The 26,827-nt window shown below is 41.4% G+C and overlaps 1 protein-coding gene across 7 annotated transcripts in view; it reads left to right on the plus strand.

The window, feature by feature from the left end:
- Positions 1 to 26,827, plus strand: part of LOC122551062 (protein furry homolog) — a 350,939-nt gene that overhangs the window by 41,442 nt on the left and 282,670 nt on the right. The window contains exon 2 of one of the 7 annotated variants that reach the window (XM_087988222.1): positions 1,572 to 1,744. The exons of 5 other annotated variants lie outside the window; for them this stretch is intronic. In XM_087988222.1, coding sequence (XP_087844348.1) covers positions 1,708 to 1,744 — 37 coding nt within the window. In that variant the 5' untranslated portion in view covers positions 1,572 to 1,707. Of the gene's footprint in view, positions 1 to 1,571; positions 1,745 to 24,749; positions 24,946 to 26,827 lie in introns of those variants that run through there. One more of the 7 variants, XM_087988220.1, reaches the window with a different exon arrangement.

The following is a 26,827-nucleotide window of genomic DNA, read 5'->3' on the forward strand; positions in this document are numbered from 1 at the left end:
ATAGGACAAACAGGAAGACAGCTAACGATCCGCATCCATGAACATAAACTAGCCACGAAATGCCACGACCAGCTATCCTTAGTAGCCACACACACAGACGACAAGCAACATGAATTCGACTGGGACAACACTACCATTATAGGGCAAGCCAAACAAAGAACAGCCAGGGAATTCCTAGAAGCATGGCACTCATCCACAAACTCCATCAACAAACACATCGACCTGGACCCAATATACCGGCCGCTACAGCGGACAGCTGAAACTGACAACCGGAAGCGGCAGGGACAGGCCACTATAAATGCCGGAGGAAACACCACAGAAGCGCTTCGCAGGAGGCTCCCAAGCACTGAGGATGTCACCTAGACAGGGGACGAAATGGTTGCAACAAAAATTTCCAGCTCGGCGAACAGAACCACAACAATGATATCCAGGGTTCACTGGATTTGTGGTTCCCTCCCTTGTTCTTTATTATAACATGTTGGTCATGTAGTCTCCCTATTTCCTCCTTGAATGAGTCCCACTGTTCTGACACAGATTTATTTAAAAATATCTACTCCCAATCCAATCTGGCCAAATCATATATGACCCAATTAAAATCAGTTTCCCCCCAGTTTGGAATTTTGATTTGAAACCCATCCTAGACTTTTTCCATAACAACCTTGAATCTAATTGAGTTATGATCGCTATCTGCAAGATATTCCCCCACTCATACTTCAACCACTTATGTGGCTTTATTACCTAAAATTTAAGTCCAGGACCACCCCCTCTCTCATTGGACCATCTACACACTGGCTTAAAAAGCTCTCCTGGATTCAAGATAATTCTGCTCTGTCCAAATCTTTCAGACTATGGCTATCCCAATTAACATTGGGGATGTTAAAGTTCCCTTACTATCACTACCTATTACTTTTACATTTAGAGTCATAGAGTCACAGAGATGCACAACACAGAAACAGACCTTTTGGTTCAACTTGTCTATGCCGACCAGATATCCCAACCCAATCTAGTCTCGCCTGCCAACACCCGGCCCATATCCCTCCAAACTCCTTCCTATTCATATAGGCGAATGTGAGGACTGCAGATGCTGGAGGTAAGAGTCTAGATTAGAGTGGTGCTGAAAAAGCACAGCAGGTCAGGCAGGATCCGAGGAGCAGGAATATCGATGTTTCGGGCAAAAGCCCTTCATCAGGAATGAGGCCTTCATTCCTGATGAAGGGCTTTTACCCGAAACATCATTTTTCCTGCTCCTCGGTTGCTGCCTGACCTGCTGTGCTTTTCCAGCACCACTCTAATCTAGACTCTTCCTATTCATATACCCATCCAGATGCCTTTTAATGTTGCAATTATACTAGCCTTCACCACTTCCTTTGGCAGCCCATTCCTCTGAAATGTGTTTACATATCTGCTTTCTTATTTCTCTCAGTGTTAGGTGGCCTATAGTACACTTTCAGCTAAAGGATTACTCCTTTTCTACATTGTTGGGTAGATGCCAGTATTTGTAACTCTGCTGAAATAGCTTAACCAAGGGTGCTGGAATACAAATCTTCACACTGTTGCTCAAATGTTTTCAGGGTCCAATCCAAACTCCATCTGTGATGTTGGGGACCTACAAAAGAAGGCTGAGATGGATTATCTTCTAGACATCTCTGGCTGAAGACTATTGCAAATGCTTCAGTCTTTTGCACTAAAGTGCTGGGCTCCCCAGTCATGGAGGATACTGATGTTTATGGAGCCGCCTCCTCCAGTGAGTTGTTTAATTTTCACAACCATTCAAGATGGAATGTGGCAGAGCTTAGATCTGATGTGTTGGTTATGAAATTGCTTATCCCTGTCTCCCACATGTTGCTCATGTTGTTTGACATGCAGGTAATCCCATCTTGTAGCTTCACCAGGTTGACACCTCATTTTTAGGTATGCCTGGTCTGGTTCTTGGCGTACCCTTCTGCACTCTTCATTGAACTAGGATTGATCCCCTGGCTTGACCCAGAAGAAAATACCAGTAAAGCAGCTGAATGAGATACTTTTCTTCTGTACTTCAAACTGGAGTTCCAGTATGACTAGAATATTCATTTCTAAGTATTATTATTTTACTTTTATTGTGTTCATCCTTGGGATGGTATTTGTAGAGTGGGGGATACACCAGGCAATGAGGTTGCAGATTGTATTTGAGTACAGTTCTCCTGCTGATCGCCAATCCTGAAGTGTATCCCACTTAGCATGGTAATAATGCCACACAACATGATAGAGGGTATCTTCAATTTGAAGACAAAAATTAGTCTTCACAGGGTCTGTGCAGTGGTCACTATTACCGATACTGTCACAAACAAATGCATCTTTGGAAGGCAGATTGATTAGGATGAGGTCAAGTATATTATTTTCCTTTTGTTGGTACCTTTACCACCTGCCACAGACCCAGTCGAGTAATTATGCCCACTAGGGCTTGGCCAGGTCAGTCAGGAGTGATATAGCCAAGACACTTCTCATTGCAAACATTTGAAGTCCCCGACCCAGAATGCATTCTGCACCCTTGCGACCCTCAGTGCTTCCTCCAAATGGTGTTCAGCATGAAGAAGCACTGACACATCAGCCAAAGGGTTGTGAGTGCAGGAGCTGGTAAAAACTCGGGGGTTGCTTTCCCCATGTTTGACCTGATATCATGAGATGATATGAGGTCTGGAGTCAATGTTCAGGACTTCCAAGGCTACTCTGTCATTACTATGTGCCACTTTGACACCATCAATGTATGGTGTGCCCTGCAGCTGGTACAGATACCAAGGGATGATGATAATATTGTCTGGAGCATGTGCAGTATACTGTGATTATATGGATATGGCTGTGTCAGGCATTTGCTCGATTAGTCAGTGAAACAGCTCTCATGGCTTTTGGCCTTAGTCCCAGAAATTAATAAGATGATTTTGCAGGATTGACAGTTTGCCATTGTTGTTTCCAGTGTCTAGGTGGTCATTCAATTTCATTTTTTAAAAACTTTTCAGCAGTTTGATACAATTAAGTAGTTTGTTAGGTCATTTCAGAACGAATATGAGAGTCAATCATATTGCTTTGCTTTGGGTCGGGAGTAACATGTAGGCCCGACAAACTAGGGACAGCAAATTTCCTTCCTTAAAGGACTTTGGTGGACCTAATGAATTTTATGACAAATGACAATGGTTTCATGGTCATCGTTAAACTTTTGATTCCAGATTCTTTTCAGTTTAAAAACTACCATCTGTCTTGGAGAGACTTCCACCTGGGAACCCGTGTCCCCAGACATGTTACATCTTGGAATTATTAATTCAGTGACTCATACTGGCCATTTGTAAACAGTCAAAGCTCTTTTCAGGGGAGGAAATTTGTATTGGAGGCATGGGGGTGGGTGTGAGATTGGTGAGGGTGACCTTCAGTGACAGTTAATTTGTTAGGCACTGGCACTTAATGCTCATCTGTTGGATTGGAAAACAATTCATGTTTCATACAAGCACATAGTGATCATGCAGCTGTATTTTGCATACATCTCCTTTTGGGCCTACAGATCTATGATTGACATTTAACTGCCCTCTGAAATGGCCCAATGAAGCCAGTCATTTCAAGGGTCATTAGAAATGGTTAGAACAGTGCTGACCCTATAAGGGACTCTCACATCCCCATCAAAGAATAAAGAAGAATAATCCTTTGGGTAGTGGGGTATCCCTGTGCTGTTAGGGAGACGTTTCTGGATTTTAACCAAACAACAGTGAATGAATTAATACATACTGTAGTTCCAAATAAGATGATAGGTGGCTTGGATGGGAACTTGCATCTGTCTTTGTTCTTCTGTGTGATAGGGTCACACATTTAGGAAATTGTTCTCAGAGGAGTCTTGGTCAGTTACTGTTGAAACAGAGGGCCAGTTGAAGAATATATTAAAATTTACATTTTTAGTGTAAATTTGGTCTGCTGGAGATCAAAATGATGTTGCCAGAAAGCATAAGAGCTTAATGTAGATAATATTGCATTGAAAGCAGCTAAAATTAGTTGTTAATCCTGTTTTGTTGACTTAAGTAGGGAAGATGTGTTGGATAGGCTAGAGGTTATTAAGGTGGACAAATCCCCAGGACCGGATGGGATCTATCCCAGGTTGCTAAGGGAGGTGAGCGAGGAAAAAGCTGGGGTCCTGACCGATATTTTTATGGCATCTCTAAATACAGGTGAGATGCTGGAGGACTGGAGGGTTGCTCATGTTGTACCCCTGTCCAAGAAGGATAGTAGGGATATTCTGGGTAACTACAGACCAGTAAGCCTGACGTCAGTGGTGGGAAAGTTGCTGGAGAAGGTACTGAGGGATAGGATCTATTTATATTTAGAAAAGAATGGGCTTATCAGTGATCGGCAACATGATTTTGTGCGGTAGAGATCGTGCCTTACCAATTTAATAGAGTTCTTTGAGGAAGTGACCAAGTTGATCGATGAAGGAAGGACTGTTGATGTCATATATTAGGACTTTAGTAAGGCATTTGATAAGGTTCCCCATGGTAGACTAATGGAGAAAGTGAAGTCACGTGGTGTGCAGGGTGGGTTCTAGCTACATGGATAAAGAACTGGTTGAGCAACACCGAGACAGAGAGTAGTAGTTAAAGGGAGATTCTCGAAATGGAGAAAGGTGACCATTGGTGTTCCACAGGGGTCAGTGTTGGGGCCACTGTTGTTTGTAATATACATAAATTATCTGGAAGAGGGCACTGTTGGTATGATCAGCAAGTTTGCAGATGACACGAAGATTGGTGGAGTAGCAGAAAGCATAAAGGACTGTCAGAGAATACAGGAGGATATAGATAGACTGGAAAGTTGGGCGTAAAAGTGGCAGATGGCTTTCAATCCAGACAAATGTGAGGTGATGCATTTAGGCAAGACTAATTCTAGAGCAAATTATACAATGAACGGAAGAGCCTTGGGAACACTTGATGGGCAGAGAGATCTGGGAGTGCAGGTCCATTGTATCCTGAAGGTTGCTCCACAGGTGGATAGAGTGGTCAAGAAGGCATATAGTATGCTTGCCTTCATTGGACAGGGTATTGAGTATAAGAGCTGGCAAGTCATGTTAAAATTGTACGAGACATTGGCTCGGCCACACTTAGAATACGGTGTACAGTTCTGGTCGCCACATTACCAAAAGGATGTGGATGCTTTGGAGAGGGTATAGAGAAGGTTTACAAGGATGTTGCCTGGTATGGAAGGTACTAGCTATGAAGAAAGGTTGAGTAAATTAGGTTTATTTTCATTAGAAAAAAGCAGATTTAGGGGGGGACCTGATTGAGGTTTACTAAATCATGAAGGGTATAGACATGGTGGATAGAGACAAGCTTTTTCCCAGGGTGAAGGATTCAATAACAAGAGGTCACGTTTTCAAGCTGAGAGGTGGAAAGGTTAAGGGGGATACACGCGGCAAGTACTTCACACAGAAGGTGGTGGGCGTTTGGAATGCGTTGCCAGCAGAGGTGGTAGAGGCAGGCACGGTAGATTCATTTAAGATGCGTCTGGATAAATGCATGAGTAGGTGGGGAGCAGAGAGATACAGATGCTTAGGAATTGACCGACAGGTTTAGACAGTGCATTTGGATCGGCTCAGCCTTGGAGGGCCGAAGGGCCTGTTCCTGGGCTGTAAATTTTCTTTGTTCTTTGTTCCATGTCAATGATAAAGTTTAGAAGTAGGTCAAATGGGATGCAGTGCACAGATGTTTAATTTTTAAAGGAGCAGTTGATGTAATTGGTAACGTGATAATATAATCAAATTGCAGGTATCATCATTACACTTTTCTGTTGATACATATGATCTTGGAACTAATTTTACTTGGTTTTCTTTGTATGCTTCTGAAATTAAATGTCTTGTGTTTAGCAAGCCTAACTCACACCAAATGTTCTATGGCTTTTTAAATCGCAAAATCTGTTTGTACCCAAAATCATTGTGTATGGAGAAAATCACCAGACCACTATGTCAGAGATAATCTACCCAGGATTAACATTTACATAATTTACAGTTCATTGTGATCTCAGGTCCTGGAGAACACCCTAGACAATGTTACTGAAAAGTGGCAAGTACCAAACTACTAGATTAAAGAAATCTGAACTAAAATGAATAGATATGCCTATGGGTACCATAAAAAAAGACAACAAAGCAAAAAGGCATAACAGTATTTCAAACAAAAAAGTTATTTTACCTTTGGTTTGATTCCAATCTACAAACATCTTTACTATGAAAAGTTATGTTTGGATTTTTCAAGTAATCAATTAATGCCCCCATGTGCATTTCAAACCAAAGACCTCTGGGAACAGAGCAGTCAGCCAGTTGAAATTAAAGATACAATTAAGCAATAACACAATGATCATTGTATTGAATGTTTTATTCCATTAGTTTACCCAATTCTAGTTAATGCTTCAGTTGAGCACAACTTCCCACTTAAGTGAGGAATCGTAACTGCTAATGCGTTTCCAACAGAAAACCGTTGTGTGGAGTTAGATTCACACCTGTTTGTAGCTTGCTTAACACATTCAGAAGCAGTAGCTGGCCAATAGAAAGTTAACAATCTTTGGCTGTTCCCAGGATTCAAGGTAAGGATGTGAACTAGGAGAGCTGAAGAAGAGCCTAGATTTTTATGATGACAGTTGAACTTGAAATTAGTCATTCACTGTATGTGACCAGCCCTGGCAAGGTCAGCTTTCATAGCCCTTCCCTAATTGTGCTGGAGGAGGTGTTGGTGAACTGCTTTCCTCCACTCTTTGGGATGTAGGGACACCCACGATACTAGAAGGGAGAGAGTTTCCAGAATTTTGTCTGAACACCTGTGAAAGAATGACGATAACGCTCCAAACAGGAACATAGATAGGTTCTTTATTAGTAAGGAAATCAAGGGTTACAGAGAGAAGGCAGGAGAATGGGGTTGAGAAACATATCAGTGATGATTGATTGGTGGAGAAGACTTAATGGACTGAATGGCCTAATTCTGCTTCTATGTCTTATGGTCTTAAGTCAGGATGGTGTGTAGCTTGAAGGGACGCTTACATGTGGTGGTGCTCTCATGCATCTGTTATTCTTGTCCTTCCAGTTGAAGAGGTGGTAATGAGTTTGGTCAGTGCTTTGATGTGTTACTGCAGTGCATCTTGTGAATGATATGCACTGCTGCCATTGTGCATCAGTAATGGAGGGGGTGAGGGTTGAAGGTGGAGTGCCAGTCAAGGAGTTGCTTTGTCCTGTATGGTGTCAAATTTCGTGAGTGCTTTTGGAGCTACACTCTAACAGACAAATGAATAATGTTCCATATACTCCTTCCTTCTGCCTTGCACATGGTGGGCAGGAAGTGAGTTAATTAATTTGAATTGAATTTATTGTCATGTGTACCGAGGCACAGCGAAAAGCTTTTTTTTCGCGAGCAATATAGGCAGATCACAGAGTTAAGTAGCATGGATAAGTAAATAATTAGGTAAACCGCAGCAAAAACAAAACACAGGTACAGGCGAATGTTAAGAGTTTGTGAGTCTCTTCAGTATTCTAACAGCAGGATAGAAACTGTTTCAAAACCGGCTGGTGCATTTGTTCAGGCTTCTATACCTTCTCCCCACTGGTAGAGGTGGTAGAAAACCATTGCCAGGGTGAGATGGACCTTTGAGAATGCTGGGCCTGGTGGATTCTATAGATGTTGCAAAATTCCAAGTCTCTAACTTGCTTTTATAGCTACGTCTTTTAAGTGACTGGTCCAGTTTGATTTCTGATCAATGCAATTCCCCACGATTCTTTGTACAATCGATAATAATTTCATTCTCTCCCTTCACAAGCCTGGCTTTCAATTCCAAATATACTTTAGTGAACTCAAATTCCACCAGCTGCTGTGTTGAGACTTGAACACATGCCGTGCAAGGTACCCCCTACCCTCCAAAAAGAAAATTAGCCTGGAGTGATGTATTACTTGTCCTGTACATTACTAATATGCTGCAGTCTTCCCTCATGACTAAAAGAGTGCTGGAGGAGACATCAGCTGTCAGGAGCTACTGTGACCTCTCTTTGTGAGATGCTTGTAGGAAGGTTGAATCTAACTGATTGCTGCAACATCTGATGCTAGTAGCCCTGAAGGTCACAGTATTGCTAAGTGTTTTTTGTCTCTGGCTGTGTGGGGGGAACCTTAATGGCACAATGCAGCCTAGAGTCCACACAGATTTTCTCGCAGACCGCTTTATCATTCTCACTGACTTATTTATCAGGTGATGCAAACATGTAGTAACATTACCTTCTATATTTGGGTTGACATGTGAGGTAGTTGGACTGTCAGAAGCAGAATTAGAAGGATTCATCCATATCCTCAATAATTACTGATGCTCTATTAATATAAAACTACAACTCAGATGGAAAGCATTAATTTGCTAGACACCACAGTTTTTTTTTTAATTGGTACAAAGCAACACACAAAAGTTAACAAATTTTTGTTTTTAAAATAATACGAATCCATCCTAAACTCTTCTTCAGCAGACTGGTGAAGTCTCGGCCAAACCATTTCATTGTGAATACGCCTGTAGTTATAAGATTCTAACCAGGCAATTACCATCTTTTTTATGGCATCATCTCATATTTCATTCTTTGAATTTTAACAACAGGCTAAATACATTTTACTCTGTATAGTTGTTCCTGAATTTATGCAGACTTAAGCTAGAAAATTCACATGAGTTTGCAAGGAAATCATTACCTCAATGTTTTCAGTTTTTCCTGGCTCCTAGTTAGTAGTGTATTCCTATTGCTGATAGCTTAAGTGAACTGGCATACTAGACCAAGGGATAGATCAATAGTGATGCTGTGGCAGACATTTCAGAAGAAATTTCAGAATACTTCGAATAGATATATTCCTACTATAAAGAAAAATTTGAAAGAGAGGACCCACTATCTGTGGTTAATGAAAGAAGTTAGAGAAAACAACAAACCTAAAGGATGAGGCATATAGCTTCAAGGTTCACCTATTCTAGAGGTGTTGTTACAAATCTGAACAGCTTGATTTAAAAATATGTATAATTGTCCAAAGTGAGTGGCAGGTCAGATAATTGTTCAGAATATAAAGCACAGCAGAGAACTGCATAATAGTGGAGTACCATGTGCAGTTTTGGCCTCCCTGATATAGGAAGGATGTAGTGAAATGTGAAAGCGTTCAGAAAAGATTTATAATGATGTTACCAGAGTTGGAGGGTTTGAGCTATAAGGAGAGGCTGAACAGGCTGGGGCTGTTTTCCCTGGTGCGTCAGGGGTTGAGGGGTGACCTTACCAAGGTTTATAAAATCACGAGGGGCAGGAATAGAGTAAATAGCCAAGGTCTTTTCCCTGGGGTGGAGGAGTCCAAAACTAGAGAGTATAGATTTAAAGTGAGTGGGGATAGATGTAAAAGGGACCTAAGGGGCAATTTTTCACACATGAATGGAATGAACTACCAGAGGAAGTGGTGGAGGCTGGTACAATGACAACATTTAAAAGGCATCTGGATGGGTATATGAATAAGAAAGGTTTATAAGGATATAGGCCAAATACTGGCAAATAGGACTACATTAATTTAGGATATCTGATCAGCATGGATGAAGGGTTTGTACAGGTCTATAATTCTGTGACTCTAATCATGAGGAGAAAGTTAGTGTGTGTGAGGAAACTAGCTAGAATTGTAAAAATGGGTGGTAAGAGTTTCTCAGGTATTTGAAAAGATATAAAAAAATCTTTGCAGTAGAAGTTTTAAATCAGGAGGTTGAAGGAATGGACGAACTTAGTGAAATTGAAATCACCAGGAAGGTTAAGCAAATAGTTGGACACGTGGGCTGGATCCAGGTGGACTTCATCTTGGAGAGTTAAAAGAGGTTACAAAATGGATAATAGATGCGTCTTTTAATTTTCCAAAATTTGCTGCAAAGGTCCCATCAGACTGAAAAGTAGCAAATATAATTTTCTCTATTTGAAGAAGTAAGGAAGACTGTGGGCCAGTTAGCTTGATGTCTGTCACAGGGAAGGTGTTAGAATCAATCATTAAAGAAATTATAGCTGAGCACGTGGAAAAGTTAAGGGTAATCAGGAAGAGACCGCATGGTCTCAACAAAGGACAACCTTGTTTAACCAATTTATTAGTGTTCATTAAAGGAACAATATGCTGTGGATAAAGGGGAGCCTATAGGTGTAGTGTGGTAGGATTTTTAGAAGGAGTTTGATAAGATGCCACTTATCAAAGCACATAGCTTTATAAAAGCTATGGGTGTAGATTGTAAAGTTAGCACAGATTAAACATTGCCTGGTAAACAACAGAGTATGCAAGGATATGATAATTGGACAGTGATCCCTGTGGCAATTCACTAGTTACAGGTTGCCATTCTGAAAATGTTCCTCTTTCCCCAACTCTTTATCTCCTAGCCAGTTCAATCCATGCTTATGTCCTACTCACAAGACTCACATGGGTTCTTATCTTATTAAGTAGGTGTGTGGTACCTTATCAACTGTCTTTGGACATCCAATATATATTGCATTTCCTGGTTTCTACTTATCTACCCTGCTTGTTAGCTCCTTAATGAAGTGTAATAAATTTGGACATGATTTTCCCTTCATGAAGCCATGCTGACACTGCTTGATTACATGATGTTATTCTAAATACTTTGCTATTGCATTCTGGCAAAAACTTTAACATTTTCCCAATGACGTGTTAAATTGACTAGTCTGTTTAGTCTGTAGCGTTTGGAAAGTGAGCTTGTGGTGCAGATCGAAATTGGCAGGTATGATGTGGTGGGCATCACAGAGACATTGCTGCAATGAGATCAGGATTGAGAGCTGAATAACCAACAATATACATCTTATCGAAAAGATAGGCAGGTGGGCAGAGGGAGTGGGGTTGCCTTTTCAATAAAAAATGAAATTAAATCAATAGTAAACCACGAAATAGGGTCAGATGGTGTAGAATCTGTGTGGGTAGAATTGAGGAACTGCAGAGGTAGATAAACCATACTTGGAGTTATGTACAGGCCTCCAGACAGTAGTCAGGAGCTGGAATGCAAGATACACCAAGAGATAGAAAAGAAGTGTAGGAAAGGCAAAGTTACAGTGACCATGGGGGATTTCAATGTGCAGTTGGACTAGGAAAATCAGATTGGTAGTGGATCGCAAGAAAAGGAATTTGTGGAGTGTCCGGTGGAGATGGCTTTTTGAAACAGCTTAAGTTGGAGCCCACGTGGGAACAGGCAACACTGGATTTATTGTCGTGCAATGAGGCAGACTTGATAAGGGAACTTAAGGTGAAGGAACCCTTAGGAGGCAGTGATCATAATATAATTGAATTTACTCTGCAATTTGAGACGGAGAATATAGAATCAGAGGTAACAGTATTACAGCTGAATAAAGACCATAATAGAGGCATAAGGAAGGAGCTGGGTAGAATTGACTGGGAGAGGAGCCTAGCAGGAAAGGCAGTGGAACAGCAATGGCAGGAGATTGTAGGACTAATTCAGGAGACTGAGCAGAGATTCATCCCAAAGAAAAAGAAGTGTGGTATAGGGAAGATCAAGCAACCATGGCTGACTTGGGAAGTAAGGGATAGCGTAAAAGCAGCAGAGAAAGCATATAATTGGGAAAAGGGCAGTGGGAAACCAGAAGATTGAGAAGCTTACAAAGACCAACAGAGGGCAACAAAAACAAAATAAGAAGGGAAAAGATTAAATATGAGGGTAAGCTAACCAGTCATATAAAGGAAGACTGTAAGAGTTTCTTTAGGTATATGAAGGACAGAAGAGGGGCAAATGTGGACATTGGGCTGCTGGAAAATGACACTGGAGAGATAGTAGTGGGGAATAAAGAAATGGCTGAGGAACTGAATACAGAGGAACCTCAATTATTCGAACGAAATGGGTGAGCGCTATTTTGTTTGGATAATTGATTATTCGGTTAATTGATTTCCTCTGGGGCTCGGAGTTTTCTGTGAAATCTGCTTCCCGTTCAGGAGACTAGGCAAAAGCACACTGTGCGCGAGACCCTGCTCCCCCCCCCCATCTGCTCCCAGTCCGCCCCCAACACCATCTGCTCCCACCGCGCCCCCTGCCCACCCCCACTCCATCCATTCCCACCCTGCCCCCTGCCCGCCCCAATCCTGCTGGCCCCCAACCTTGTCCAACACTACTACCCCGTCCACTCCCACCCTGCCCCCGTCCAACACCGCCTCCCCAACCCTGCACACCCGTCCATTCTCAACCACCATCCGATTCACATAACCGCCCCGCGGGGCAGCTGGACTAGACACCAACAGTGAGACTGCTGCTGCCTTTGTGGAGTAAGTCTCCAAATAGTCTGCGAACATGTGTGTGTACACACACACACACAACTTTTTGACAGATTCCACCTCTACCCTGTACAGGACAATGTTGGAGAGATTATATGTGGAAGTGGGGGGGGGGTTAGGGTTCACCCCTAAACTCTGGGGAAAGTGTTGGGGGAGAGAGAAGACAGGAGGTCAGTCATTTAGAGACGGTGCCTGGACTGCCCAGGACTGTTCTTGGCAGCATTTCAGTGAGCCGAGTTCATTTTAAGTCATTGTACCTGTAAACAAAAAACGCAAACAGGGTTGAAACAGCTCTTTGACGTAATGTTTCTATGGAGACCTCGAGATCTCCTTCGGATAATCTGATATTCAGATAATTGATATTTGGATAATCGAGGTTCCTCTGTAATTATTTCATGTCAGTCTTTATGGTGGAGGATATAAATAATATCCCAAAAATTTAAGAGAGTGAGGGGGAAGAGCTGAGTATGGTGGCCATCACCAAGGAGAAGGTGCTAGCGAAACTGAATGGCCTGAAGGTGGATAAATCACCTGGACCAGATGGACTGGGTAATCCAAGACGAAGAATGGGAAAAATTTCTGGCTGTAACAGGTGCTTCTTATTTGTGATATTTTAGGTGTTGGAGGTGATTTCCTCGAATTGTAGGAGCAGCAATTACTGTTTTATATGTTGCTGCATTGTTTTGGAACTTTAGAGAAGAAGAAAGTCAAAACAATGGCACTTTTAAAAGGGAGAGGAACAGACAAGGGAAGCACATGGTCAGTGCAGGAGAGAGAGAAAGAAACCCACACTGCTAACTGAAATAGCAGTGTACCTGCGCAGTTACTACCTTTGCTGTTGAATTCATGTATCGCTGGACATCGGAGTGCATCTGGGAAAATTAACAAACAATGAAATTCACAACTGATCTTGGAGGAACCTGTTTGGGACAGGTCACAGCACAGAAACAGATAAGTGAACAGGTAGAAAACTAGCCACCAGAACATCAACTAGCCACAAAACGACATGACCCTCTCTCACTAGTATCCTTGCATACAGATGAGGAAGGACACCAATTCAACCGGGACAACACATCCATTCTAGCACAAGCCAAACACAGACATTCACGAGAATTCCTAGAAGCATGGCATTCCAACCGGACTCTATCAACAAACACATAGAGTTAGACCCCACCCACGACCCCCTGAGAAAAATAGCAGGAAATGACATCACCACAGGAAATGACATCACTAACCCAAAGAAACCCAAATGTATAAATAGAAAGCAGGAATTATCAACACTGCTTCGTCTGGAGGCCCACTGAAGATGTTACCGAGTAGGATGATGAAACATCTGGAAATTAACCTTCCAGCCCATCCAAGAGAATAGCTTTAAGTGTGGCCTTAGGGAGTCTGCAATAGTGAATAGAGTGGGTTCTTTCTTGATTATATGTTTTATTGAGATATGTCTCTTGCTTAAATTTAAAAATATATAAGCAATAAGTATTAAGTTAGCCTGGAGCAGTGTTTTGCAGAGGAATAAGATGGGGCTATTTTCTGGGTCTGCAGATTGGAAGAAATAAAAATGGCCCTTAGTAGAGAGATATGCTCGTTTTATCGGATGTGGGAGTTTAGGGAGAGTTTACATGTTACAGAGGATTATATCTGCAGTAAATGTCATTGGTTGTGAATTCTATCAGATCGAATAGAACGGTTGGAGTGACAGTGAGAGGCAATGAGGAAATTACAAGAGCAATGGGGTGTGGTGGATGGCAGTTATAAGAAGGGGGAAAAGTCACAGATACAGTCACATAGATGGGTTAACTCTTCGAAAGGCAAGAAAGGTAGGCAAGTAGTGCAGGAGTCTTCTGTGGCAATCCCCATTTCAAACAAGTATGCTGTTTTGGAAAATGTAGGGGATGATGGATTCTCAGGGGAATATAGCACGAAAACCAAGTTTCTGATATTGAGATTGGCTCTAATGCAATGAGGGGTGTGTTGGGTTCCAAGAGATCGATTATGTTAGGGACTCTCTAGTCCGAGGCACAGACAGACATTTCTTTGGCCAGCAGCGAAAAATCAGAATGGTGTGTTGCTTCCCTGGTGCGGGGATCAAAGATGTCTCAGAAAGGGTACAGAATGGGCCCAGCAGGAGGTCATTGTACACATTGGAACCAATGACATAGAAAGGGAAAGGGATGAGATTCTGAAGGGAGAATGTAGAGAGTTACGCAGGAACTTAAAAATGAGGTCCTCGAGATGAATAGTATCTGGATGAATCCTGGTGCTATGGGCTAGTGAGGATAGGATTAGGAGGATAGAGCAGATGAATGCATGGCTGAGGAGCTGGTGTGTGGAAGAAGGATTCGCATTTTTGGATCATTGGAATCTTTTCTGGGGTAGAGGTGACCTGTACAAGAAGAATAGATTGTACCTAAATTGGAAGGGGACTAATCTACTGGCAGGGAGATGTGGTAGAGCTGCTCAGGAGGACTTAAACTACTGAGTCTGTGGGGGGGAGGTTGATGGAGTTGGTGGGGGGGACCCAGAGATAGTGAGGAAAGAGATGCATTTTAGATTGGTACATTTGAGAACAGAAGCAAGTCAAACAGTCAGAACAGGTAGGGACAAAGCAGAGAACAAGGTAGGACTCCTAAATTAAACTGCATTTATTTCAATGCAAGGGGCTTAACAGGGAAGACAGATGAACTCAGGGCATGGTTAGGAAGATGGGCCTGGGATATAATAGCAGTTACAGAAACGTGACTCAGGGATGGACAGGACTGACAGCTTAATATTCCAGGATACAAATGCTACAGGAAGGACAGAAAAGGAGGCAAGGGAGGAGGGGGAGTGGCATTATTTTAAGCGAGAGCATTGCAGCTGTAATGAGGGAGGATATTCCTGGAAATACATCCGGGGAGGTTATTTGGGTGGAACTGAGAAATAAGAAAGGAATGATCACCTTATTGGGATTGTATTATAGATCCCCTAAATAGTCAGAGAGAAATTGAGAAACAAATTTGTAAGGAGATCTCAGTTATCTGTAAAAATAATAGGGTGGTTGTGGTAGGGGATTTTAACTTTCCAAACATAGACTGGGACTGCCATAGTGTAAAAGGTTTAGATGGGGAGGAATTTATTAAGCAAGTACAAGAAAACTTTCTGAATCAGTTATGTGGATGTACCTACTAGAGAGGTGCAAAACTTTACTTACTCTTGGGAAATAAGGCAGGGCAGGTGACTGAGGTGTCAGTGGGGTAGCACTTTGGGGCCAATGGCCATAATTCTATTAGATTTAAAATCATGATGGAAAAAGATGGACCAGATCTAAAAGTTGAAGTTCTAAATTGGAGAAAGGCCAATTTTGACGGTATTAGGCAAGAACTTTCAAAAGCTGATTGTAGGCAGATGTTCGCAGGTAAAGGGACAGCTGGAAAATTGGAAGCCTTCAGAAATGAGATAACGAGAGTCCAGAGAAAGTATATTCCTGTTAGGGTGAAAGGAAAGGCTAGGAGGCAGAGAGAATGCTGGATAACGAAAGACATTGAGGGTTGGTTAAGAAAAAGAAGGAAGCATATGTAAGGTATAGACAGGATAGATCAAGTGAATCCTTAGAGTATAAAGGCAATAGTATATTTGAGAGGGAAATCAGGAAGGCAAAAAGAGGATATGAGATAGCTTTGACAAAAAGAATTAAGGAGAATCCAAAGGGTTTTCACAAATACATTAAGAGCAAAAGGGTAACTCGGGAGAGAATAGGTCCTCTCAAAGATCAGCAAGGTGGCCTTTGTGTGGAGCCACAGGAGATGGGGAGATATTAAACAAGTATTTTGCATCAGTGTTTACTGTGGACAAAGACACAGAAAATATAGAATGTAGGGAAATAGATGGTGACACCTTGAAATATTTCAGAGGAGGAAGTGCTGGATGTCTTGAAGCACATAAAAATGGATAAAACCCCCCAGAACCTGATCAGGTGTACCCTTGAACCCTGTGGGAAGCTGGGCCTCTTGCTGAGATATTTGTATCGTCGATAGTCACAGGTGAGGTGCCGGAAGACTGGAGGTTGGCTAACGTCAGGCCACTATTTAAGAAAGGTGGTAAGGACAAGCCAGGAAACTATGGACCAGTGAGCCTGACGTTGGTGGCAGGCAAGTTGTTGGAGGGAGCCCTGAGGGACAGGATGTACATGTATTTGGAAAGGCAAGGACAGATTAGGGAAAGTCAACATGGCTTTGTGTGTGGGAAATCATGTCTCACAAAATTGAGTGAGTTCTTTGAAGAAGTAACAAAGGGGATTCATGAAGGCAGAGCAGTAGACGTGATCTATATGGACTTCAGTAAAGCGTTCGGCAAGGTTCTCCATGGATACTGGTTAGAAAGGTTAAATCCCACGGAATACAGGGAAACTTACCCATTTGGATACAGAACTGTCTCAAAGGTAGAAGACAGAGGGTGGTGGTGGAAGGTTGTTTTTCAGACTGGAGGCTTATGACCAGTGGAGTGCCACAAGTATCAGTACTGGGTCCACTACTTTTCATCATTTATATAAATGATTTGGATGTGAGCTTAAAGAGGTATAGTTAGTAAGTTTGCAGATGACACCAAAATTGGAGGTGTAGTGGACAGTGAAGCAGGTTACTTCAGATTACAATGGGATCTTGATCAGATAAGACAACGGACTGAGGAGTGATAGATGGAGTTTAATTTAGATAAGTGCGAGGTGTGGCATTTTGGGAAAGCAAATCTTAGCAGGACTTATACACTTAATGGTAAGGTCCTCGGGAGTATTGCTGAGCAAAGAGACCTTGGAGTGCAGGTTCATAGCTCCTTGAAAGTAGAGTCGCAGGTAGTTAGGATAGTGAAGAAGGTATGCTTTCCTTTTTTGGTCAGAGTATTGAGTACAGGAGTTGGGAGGTCATGTTGCAGCTATACAGGACATTGGTTAGGCCACGTTTGAAATATTGCGTGCAATTCTAGATGTTGTGAAACTTGAAAGGGTTCAGAAAAGATATACAAGGATGTTGCCAGGATTGGAGGATTTGAGCTTTAGGGAGAGGTTGAATAGGCTAGGGCTGTTTTCTCTGGAGCGTCGGAGGCTGTGGGGTGATCTTATGGAGGTTTATAAAATCACAAGGGGCATGGATATGGTAAATAGACAAGGTTTTTTACCTGAGGTGTGGGAGTCCAGAACTGGAGGGCATAGGTTTTGGGTGAGAGGGGAAAGATATAAAAGAGACCTAAGGGGCAACTTTTTCATGCAGAAGGTGGTGCGTGTGTGGAATGGGCTGCCAGAGGAAGTGGTGGTGGCGAGTACAATTGCAAAATTAAAAGGCATCTGGATGGGTATATGAATAGTAAAGGTTTGGAGGGAAATGAGCCAGGTGCTGGCAGGTAGGCCTAAATTGCGTTGGGATATCTGGTCAGCATGGACGTGTTGGTCTGAATAGTCTGTTTCCGTGCTGTACATCTCTATGACTCTCTGACACAACGAATACACCCCAAGGTTCTAAGGGAGATAGCTAAAGAGATAGCAGAGGTGTTTATGGTGATCTTTCAGGAATCGCTAGAATCAAGGAGGCTCCTGGAGAACTGGAAAATTGCTAACATGACACCCCTATTCAAAAAGGGAGAAAGGTAAAAGATGGAAAGTTACAAACTGATTAGCCTAACTTTGGTCGTGGGTAAGATCCTGGAATACATTGTGAAGGATGAGATTTCTGAATACTTGGAAGTGTATGGTAAAACAGGGCAAAGTCAGCATGGTTTCATCAAGGGGAGTTTATGCCTGACAAACCTGCTCGAATTCTTTTGAGGAAGTAATGAGCGTGTTAGACTGAGGCAATCGATGTTATCTATCTGGACTTCAAGAAGGCCTTTGACAAGGTGCCACATAGGAGGCTACTGAGTAAGATAATGGCCCTTGGTGTCAGAGGTAAGCTGCTAGCCTGGATAGAAACTGACAGAAAGCAGGGAATAAAAGGGTCCTTCTCAGGATGGTAGCCGGTGACAAGTGATGTTCTAAGGCTTAGTGTTGGGACCACAACTTTTCACTGTATACAATAATGATCTAGATAAAGGAACTGAGGATATTCTGGCTAAGTTTGTAGATGATACAAAGTTAGGTAAAGGGACGCGTAGCATTGAGGAGGCAGGGAGGCTGCAGAAGGTTGGGAGAGTGGACAAAGAAATGGCACGTGGGAAAATGTGAGGTCATGCACTTTGGTAGGAAGAATAGAGGCATGGGCTATTTTCTAAATGGGGAGAAAATTCAGAAGTCTGAAGTGCAGAGACTTCGGAGTTCTAGTCCAGGAATTTCTCAAGATGAACTTACAGTTTGAGTCAGTAGCTAGGAAGCCAAATGCAAAGATGGCATTTATTTTGAGAGTATTTAAATATAAAAGCAGGAATTTACTTCTGAGGATCTGTAAGACCCTGGTCAGACCACATTTGGCGTATTATGCGTGGTTTTTGTCCCCATGTCTCAGGAAGGATGTGCTAGCTCTGGAGCATGTTCAGAGTAGGTTCACGAGAATGGTCCCAGGAGTGAAAAGCTTAACAGAAAAACTAAAGGAACATTTGAGACTCTGGGATTATACTCGATGGAGTTAAGAAGAATGACAGGAGAACAAATTGAAACACACTGGATGGCCTGGACAGAGCAGATGTTGGGAAGATGTTTCGATTGGTAGGAAAGACTAGGACCCAAGGGCATAGCCTTAGAGGAAAAGGAAGACCTTTTAGAACGGAGAAACTTCTTCAACCAGAGAGTGGTGAATCTATGGAAGTCATTGCCACAGAAGGTTGTGGACACCTGGTCATTGAGTATATTTAACACTGAGATAGATAGGTTCCTGAGTATCAAGGGGATCCAAGGTTATGGGGAGAAAGCGGGAGAATGGGATTGAGAAACCGATCATCCATGATTGAATGGCACAGCAGACTCGATGGGCTGATTACTTAGTTTCTGCTCCTATGAATGTGGTCTTATGGTTTTTACCTTTTTTTTTTGTCTCCTGCTTTTGAATTAGAATATTGCATTGACAGTTTTCCAATCCTCCAGCACCTTTGCAGAAACTAAGGATCCTTGGAAGATCTATCAGTGTATCCACTATCTCTGTTGCTACTTCCTCTAAAATCTTTGGGTAGGGAGCATCTTTACTGTGATTGGTAACCCCCATAGTTGAATTTTTGCAGACTTTTTAGTGACTCTTGGATGTGAATTTGCCTATAATATCTATGTTTTTAACACTGGTTCAGGGAATTATGTATTTTAACCATGTTAGCATGAAACCCCCGGCAGACCAGGCTATTCATAAGGACTTCCTCTCACTCAATGTTCAATTAGTTGCACACACCAAAAGAGAATCCTGTAGGTCTGTGCAAGGTAGATGGTCAATATCTATGTCTTGAACATACTTAGTGACTATCAGGTGCCATATTTGCTGTCCCTGATGTTTTAGAAGGTTGGCTACTGTGTGACAAGGACTCCCTGCTGAAGACGTTGAAGTAGCTCATGACACCAGCAAGAGGTCTGAGGATGGAAGCTGAGTGCTGATATAATTGTTATGGGGTAACCTAGGTCAATACAAAGCAGATAGCTGGCGACCTCAGGATAAGGTTTCGGTCTTGGACAGATCAAGAGGAGCTCTGCAGTTACACCACATTTTAGAGGAGGAGGAGCCAGGACAGAGTATTCATTCCTTTAATGTTGAGCTGCATGTGGATATGGGGGATTCAGTGCTGGGACATGTTAGGGACTACATGGGTGGCTGTGAGACATGTGAAGGCAAAAGTGAGTACTGCAGATGCTGGAGATTGGAGTCAAGAGTATGGTGCTGGAAAAGCACAGCAGGTCAGGCACTATCCTGGGAGTTGCAGTGAGGGAGAGACTCACTGAGATCTTTATCGAGAGAGGAGGAGAACTTCTTCAAGGTGAGACACAAGAAGCCTTAATGTTGCAGAGGTTCCAGTCATTCAGACATTCAAAGCATCACCACAGTCTGTACTCCAGTTACATTACTTCCCACTTTCCCACTTTTGCAGAAAACCACTTCCACAAATAATATTAGCACATTTACCAAAACTTTCCACTCCTTTGTTTATACCTCACACATCTTCACTTGATATTACTCATGGAATTCGTCTTCCACTGTTTTCTCATGCTGGAATAAACCTGTGCACCGAAATATTATATTATGGGGTCTTTTTGAATCTTTTCTGGCATTTAGGTTGTTTTGCTCCCTCCTCGCATTCAGATGCGGTAGAAAAGACTATTAACTTGTTTAACCCCTTCCCTTGGATAACTTTGGATGCCTTCTGAGCTGCTAGGACCGAGAGTCCTATTGAGGTAGAAGCCTTTTGTACAGTGGCAGAAGGTCTTTAAGGTTCTTTAGGGGTTAGGATAGGAAAGAAAAGCAAGAATGGTTAACATAATCTTCAACATTAGAGTTGAGTACACAGCGCTAGAGACCCGGGTTCAATTCCCGCCTCAGGCGACTGACTGTGTGGAGTTTGCACGTTCTCCCTGTGTCTGCGTGGGTTTCCTCCGGGTGCTCCGGTTTCCTCCCACAGTCCAAAAATGTGCAGGTTAGGTGAATTGGCCAAGTTAAATTGCCCATAGTGTTAGGTGAAGGGGTAAATGTAGGGGAATGGGTCTGGGTGGGTTGCGCTTTGGCGGGTCGGTGTGGACTTGTTGGGCCGAAGGGCCTGTTTCCACACTGTAAGTAATCAAAAAAAAGAATCTAAATCATGTAGATGTTGGTCCACATTGGCAATGTTTTGTCCATTGTGAGATGTGACCCAATGGTGACAGTTCTCAAATCCTAGCATCATTGATGGATGAAAGTGTCATCAAGTAGGTGTCATCAATTCCTCCATCAGTGAAACATATAAGATAGCATGGTCTAAACAAAAAAAACAAAGAACTGTGAATGCTGGAAATCGGAAAGAAAATTATAAATTGCTGGAAAAACTCAGCAGGACTGGCAGCACCTGTAGAGAGAAAGCAGAGTTAATGTTTCGGGTCCACTGACCCTTCTTCAGAACTGTTATGAAGAAGGGTCGCTGGATCTGAAATATCAACTCTGCTTTCTCTTCACAGTTGCTGCCAGCAATTATTCCAGTAATTTACGATTTTAACATACAGGTCGTTCAGCTATAACATGTTTCAATAATGCGAATTCGCTATAATACAATTGACAAATTTCTAAAATGTGAACTTTTAAAATGCATGTGGGCTGTAATGCAATTACATTGCCAGTACTTTAAGTCCTTCTTCTAAAGTATGATTTTTCTATAATGCATACTTGCACAAGAATGCATCCATCGCGTTATAGAAGAACTACCTGTATTGTGCACCCTCCTCCTAACCCTACCTGCCCTATTCACCAGCATGTAATCTCCTTTGCAATCACTTGCTGGATTTGTGACTTGTCTGCCTCCACCATTGGTGTTCAGGTCATTAGATCTGGCACACTGCCTCCCATTCTGGATCTCTTGTGGACGGTATGTGCCTTTTTTTTTTAACTGCAATCATCTGACCTCTCAAAATTCCAAATGCTAATGATTCTGCAGTGGTAAAATAATGGAGAAACTTTCCCAATTCTATGCCCCCCACCCATAAAAGATGCTAAATATGCTTTTGGTCAACATTCAGTGGAAAGAGTGTCCCTACCCAACATGCACTCTGATGAATGCAAAAGCATATTGCTCACATTGTATCCTCCCACATTGTTCTGTGCTTGTGTCCTAGACCCTAAAGTCTATAATTTTATTTCTAAACTTTTCACGTGTCTACCAATCTTTAAGAAGCTTGTCAAAACATACCCTTTTTTTGATCAAAACTTTGACCACAAGGATTACTATCTCATGTGGTATCAAAGTTTGGCTTTCAATGTTCCTGTGAAGTGCTTTGGAACTTTTTTATTATATTAAACAACAACCCATTAGCTGTTGTTGCAGTATCCCAATTGAGTTTACTCAAGAAATGTTCTTGTTTGACGTGTTTTTGTGCAGGAGTGTAATAAATGTTTATAGCGTAAAAAAAATTGAATTTGCAATGTCTTCAGGTACTTACTTTGTGTTCTTGAATTTCCTGCGGGATTTCAACACTTGGCAACATGTTCTTAATTCAACTGCAAGAGGTCAATATTAGGACCCTTGTTTCCTCTGATAGAAACTAATGGTTGGATCTTAGTGAACAGGGAATAATTTCAAAAATTGTCAGCAGTGAGAAGTCCAGTGTAGAACTTCAAAAACACATTGACAAGTTGGTGGAATGGGCTGATAGGTTACAGATAAAGTTTGATGTGGAGAAGTCAGAGGTGATACGTTTTGATAGAAATAACATGGTGAGACAGGTTAAAATGAAGTGTACTACTCTGAAGGATATGTAGATGTAGGAAGACCTGGGTATATATGTGCACTAGTGATTAAAGGTGGCAGAGCCGATGACAACAGCAGGAATAGATCATACATTATTCTAGTTTTCATTAATAGTGACATAAGGTGCAACAACTAGAAGCTGATGCTAAGCATGTATTAAACCACTAGTCTAATAGCTGGAGTATTGTGTACAGTTCTGGCACCATGCTTCAGCAATGTGAACATATTGGAAAGAGTGCATAAGAGGCCACAAGTATTTGCAATATACATAAAAGACTTGGATGAGGAAAGTGAATGGCACAAAGTTTGTGGATGGCACAAAAATAGATGGGAAAGCAAATGATGAGGATGTTACACAGTCTGCAGAGGGATAGAGACAGCTTAAATGTCTGTGCAAAAACTTCGCAGACGGAACATAATGTGGGGAAATGTGAGGTTAAAAACTTTAGTAAGAAGAATAGAGGAGCTGAATACTATTTAAATGGTGCAAGACAGCAGAAAGCTAGTGAGAGAGAGATTTGGTTATCCTCATCCAAGTTCAGCAGGTAACAGAGAAGGCAGAGGAATGTTAGCTTCTATTTCAATAGGAATGGAATATAAAAGGAGGGAGGTTTTCCAAAATATAAGTCAGACCACAGCTGGAATACTATGAACAGATTTGAGTCCTTAATGAAGGAAAGATCTATTGGTATTGGAGGCCATCCAGGGAAGGTTCACTAGACTGACACCAGGACTGGAGGGACTGTCTTGTGACAAGAGGTCACAAGATCTATACTTGTTGGAATATAGAAGAATTCGAACCAACCTTATTGAAACATACAATATTCTTAGGGGACTTAACAGGATAAATGCAGAAAAGTTGTGTCCCCTTGCAGGTGAGTCTATGACCAAAGGGCAAAATCTCAGAATAAGGTGTCACACATTTAATACAGAGATAAGGAATTTCTTCTCCAAGAATTCTTCACTACAGAGGTCTGTTGAAACTGGGTTGTTAAGTACATAAAAGGTGAGGTAGTCAGATTTCTGATCAGTAAGGGAATCCGCAGTTTTGGGGAAAGGCAAGCAAGTGTAGTTGAAGATTATCAGATCAGCCATGGTCTCATTGAATGGTAGGGCAGACTTGATGGGGTGTCTGGTCTACTTCTGCTCCTATGTCTAATGGTCTTATAAGAGATTTTTAAGAATGATTCAGTTATGAATCAAAAAAATATTAGCTATGAGGATATAGTGGCAACGGTAGTTCTGTTTACCTTGGAGAGGAAAAGGGTGAAGAGATTTGTTTGAAATTTTCAAAATCATGAGGGATCTAGACAGTAGATAAGGAGAAACTGTTTTCACTTGTAAAAGTATTGAGAATGAGAGGGCACAGACTTAAAGCAATATGCAAAAGCAGCAAATGCGTGTAAGATTTGCTTTTCACGTAGCCAGTGGTTAGTGCCTAGAATATATTTCCTGAAAGTGTGATGAGATAGGATCAGTCAAGGCATTCAAGAGTCTATTAATGTTTGTTTCTATACAAATAATGTATAGACTTGGGTGTAAGCCCCACCTACTCCAGAGGTATGTTATGACACATCTGAGCAGATTGATTAAAAATATCTGGAAAAGATATGCAGGGTTACAGGAAAGGCCAGATACGGCACAAAGTCATAAAGGTCAGTTGGACAGACAATGCCAGTATAACTGGTTGAATGGTCATGTTCTGCACCATAATGATTCTGTGAAACTTCTAGTATGTTAATTATTGGTGTATCAGCAATAATAAACATATACAATTATCAGTGTTTAGTTGCATTTCTTTAAATAGTACACTAAATATTTGATATAATTTTGGAGAGTAACAACTGCACTAGTGCCATCTACACTTTTAGACATTTAATAATCCACAGCTTAGCGGGTACTGGATAAATATAGATGTTCAGCGACCATGCATGTTGTAGTCTATCATCATGTACTTCAGCTAAAAATTGTCCTTTCTCTGACCTTCAGTTGTGGAAAGCTCAACTACCAGATAGAAAGGCATAGGCTGTGTTGCAACAAAAGTCTCTTCAAAACTGATTTTTATTTTTAAAATCCCAAAATATTGGCAAATGTTGTGTCCTGTGCCACTTACCACAGGAAACGGGTGACAACATGCTTGAGCAAATATTTAAATACTTCTTTTTAGCTTGGAAAAAATTACAGCAATTACATTGCACAGATAAACAGGATCTAATGGAGATTACAGCAACTTGCTGGAGGAAAACCACTGTGATCAGCTTGATAAAAGGACTTGGTAGGTATTCTGTACTCTTGCATTTTTAATCTTTGTGTGAGGCAGGCTATATGAACTACAAGCAACAAAAGAAAATTTGAAAGTTGTTTCAAGGTTGTCCATCAAAGTAGGGTAGCAACAATAAAACAATAAAATGAGTGACTAATATTACAGTGTAACTATTTCAAATTAATGAAATAATTTTATATTATTGCTTTGAATTAGAAAATTAACTGTTTACTTGGCCTTTAGAATGATATGGTGAATACATCTGCAGTTTTAAATCACAGCAATGCTGATGAAATTTTTTTAAAAATCATTTAACGCTACCTTTTCAGTAGTTATATCCAATTTCAAAGATTAAATTTTGGCCTAAAGGCTGCTTTGTTTTTTTTTCCCCACTGTTCCTTTTTGGTAATTGTTAGTATTTGGTATTGATTTTTGTTCTTAAAATGAATTCCTCTTAGTTCCACAGATAGATGTAAAGTTTCAAAACAAAGAAAAATAATAGTGGGCCCACTTGAGAAGCAATAGCTTTAAGAGCATATTTTAACAGTATGTAAATATATGTATCAATGAAAGGAGTCCGACAGCCTAGTTACTCAGGGAGATTGAATTCAGGTCTGGCAAGCTTATATGAAATGAATTCATTTTCTTTAGTGTTGATAGCGGTTGCTGTACTAAATAAGGAACCAGCACCTGACCGTATCAAATTACCCATGCGATGCTAGTGCAAACGTATCAGTAAAAGCAGAATTCTGTAAGAAAACACAATTTTAATTGTCTGATTCAATTTTATTTGCATTAAGATGATTGAAAGGCCTCATATTGCAACTGTTTTGGATCCATTTACCTTTGATTTAAATATCTGAGAGCAACTCAGGCTGCTGTCAAAAATTATTTCTGATAATCGGCAGTGTTCCATAGTATGTATGTAAAAATGGTACAGATGACCAACATAGTTTGGAGATGTGTAAATGCCTGAGTGTACAGTTAGCTTTGCATCTTCATGTGATTTCTACCTCATAAGTGTCTTTGTGTGCAGTCAGAGCCAGCCATTTAAACATAGATCACTTGTATCATGGTAGCAGAGAGGTGAAGCTGAAAATGTATGTATTTTCAGAACTGTAAGAAAGCCAGCTATTAAAAGAAACAGTGAAAAGTAAGTTTCAAAGTTTGCAACTTTGAATTACTGAATGAGTCAAAAGAACTGCATTTCCACTCCTCACTGTTGTGGAAATGAAAGGAGATATAAGCCAATACGAAATAGGAACAGTGTAGACCATCAGACTCCCTCGAACATGCTCTGTCATTCAATCTGATCACGGCTGCTGCAAAAATAATTTTCTGATAAGCGGCAATGTTCCATAGTATATACATAAAAGTGATATTGATGACCCATAACCCTTGAGTCTCTACTGATCAAGAATCTATCTTGGCCTTGAATACACACAAGGGCTTTGCCCCCACAGCTCTATATGGCAAGTTCTAAAGACTCTCAATCCCCTGAGAGAAGAGACTAATCCTCATCTCAGTCTTAAATTAGTGCCCTTTTATTCTGAGACTGTGCCCTCTGGTCTTAAACCATCTCATGAGGGGAAACATCCTCTCAACTTGTACCCTATCCAGGCCCCATAAGAATTGAGAGTGTGGTGCTGGAAAAGCACAGCACCTCAGGCAGCATCCGAGGAACAGGAACATCAACGTTTCGGGCATAAGACCTTCATCAGGAAGCCCCATAAATATCCAATGTGGTTTCAATGAGACCACCTCTCATTTTTCTAAACTCCAGTGAGTATGGTCCCAACTTATTTAGTCTTTGTTCATAAGAAAATCTCTCCGTACTGGGGAACATCCAAGTGAATCTTCTCTGAACTGCCTCCAATGAATTAATATATAAAAC

This window comes from Chiloscyllium plagiosum, unplaced genomic scaffold (genome assembly GCF_037043375.1).
Source record: "Chiloscyllium plagiosum isolate Xiang-an unplaced genomic scaffold, Cpla_swu_hap1 HiC_scaffold_6, whole genome shotgun sequence".
Lineage (NCBI taxonomy): Eukaryota > Metazoa > Chordata > Chondrichthyes > Orectolobiformes > Hemiscylliidae > Chiloscyllium > Chiloscyllium plagiosum.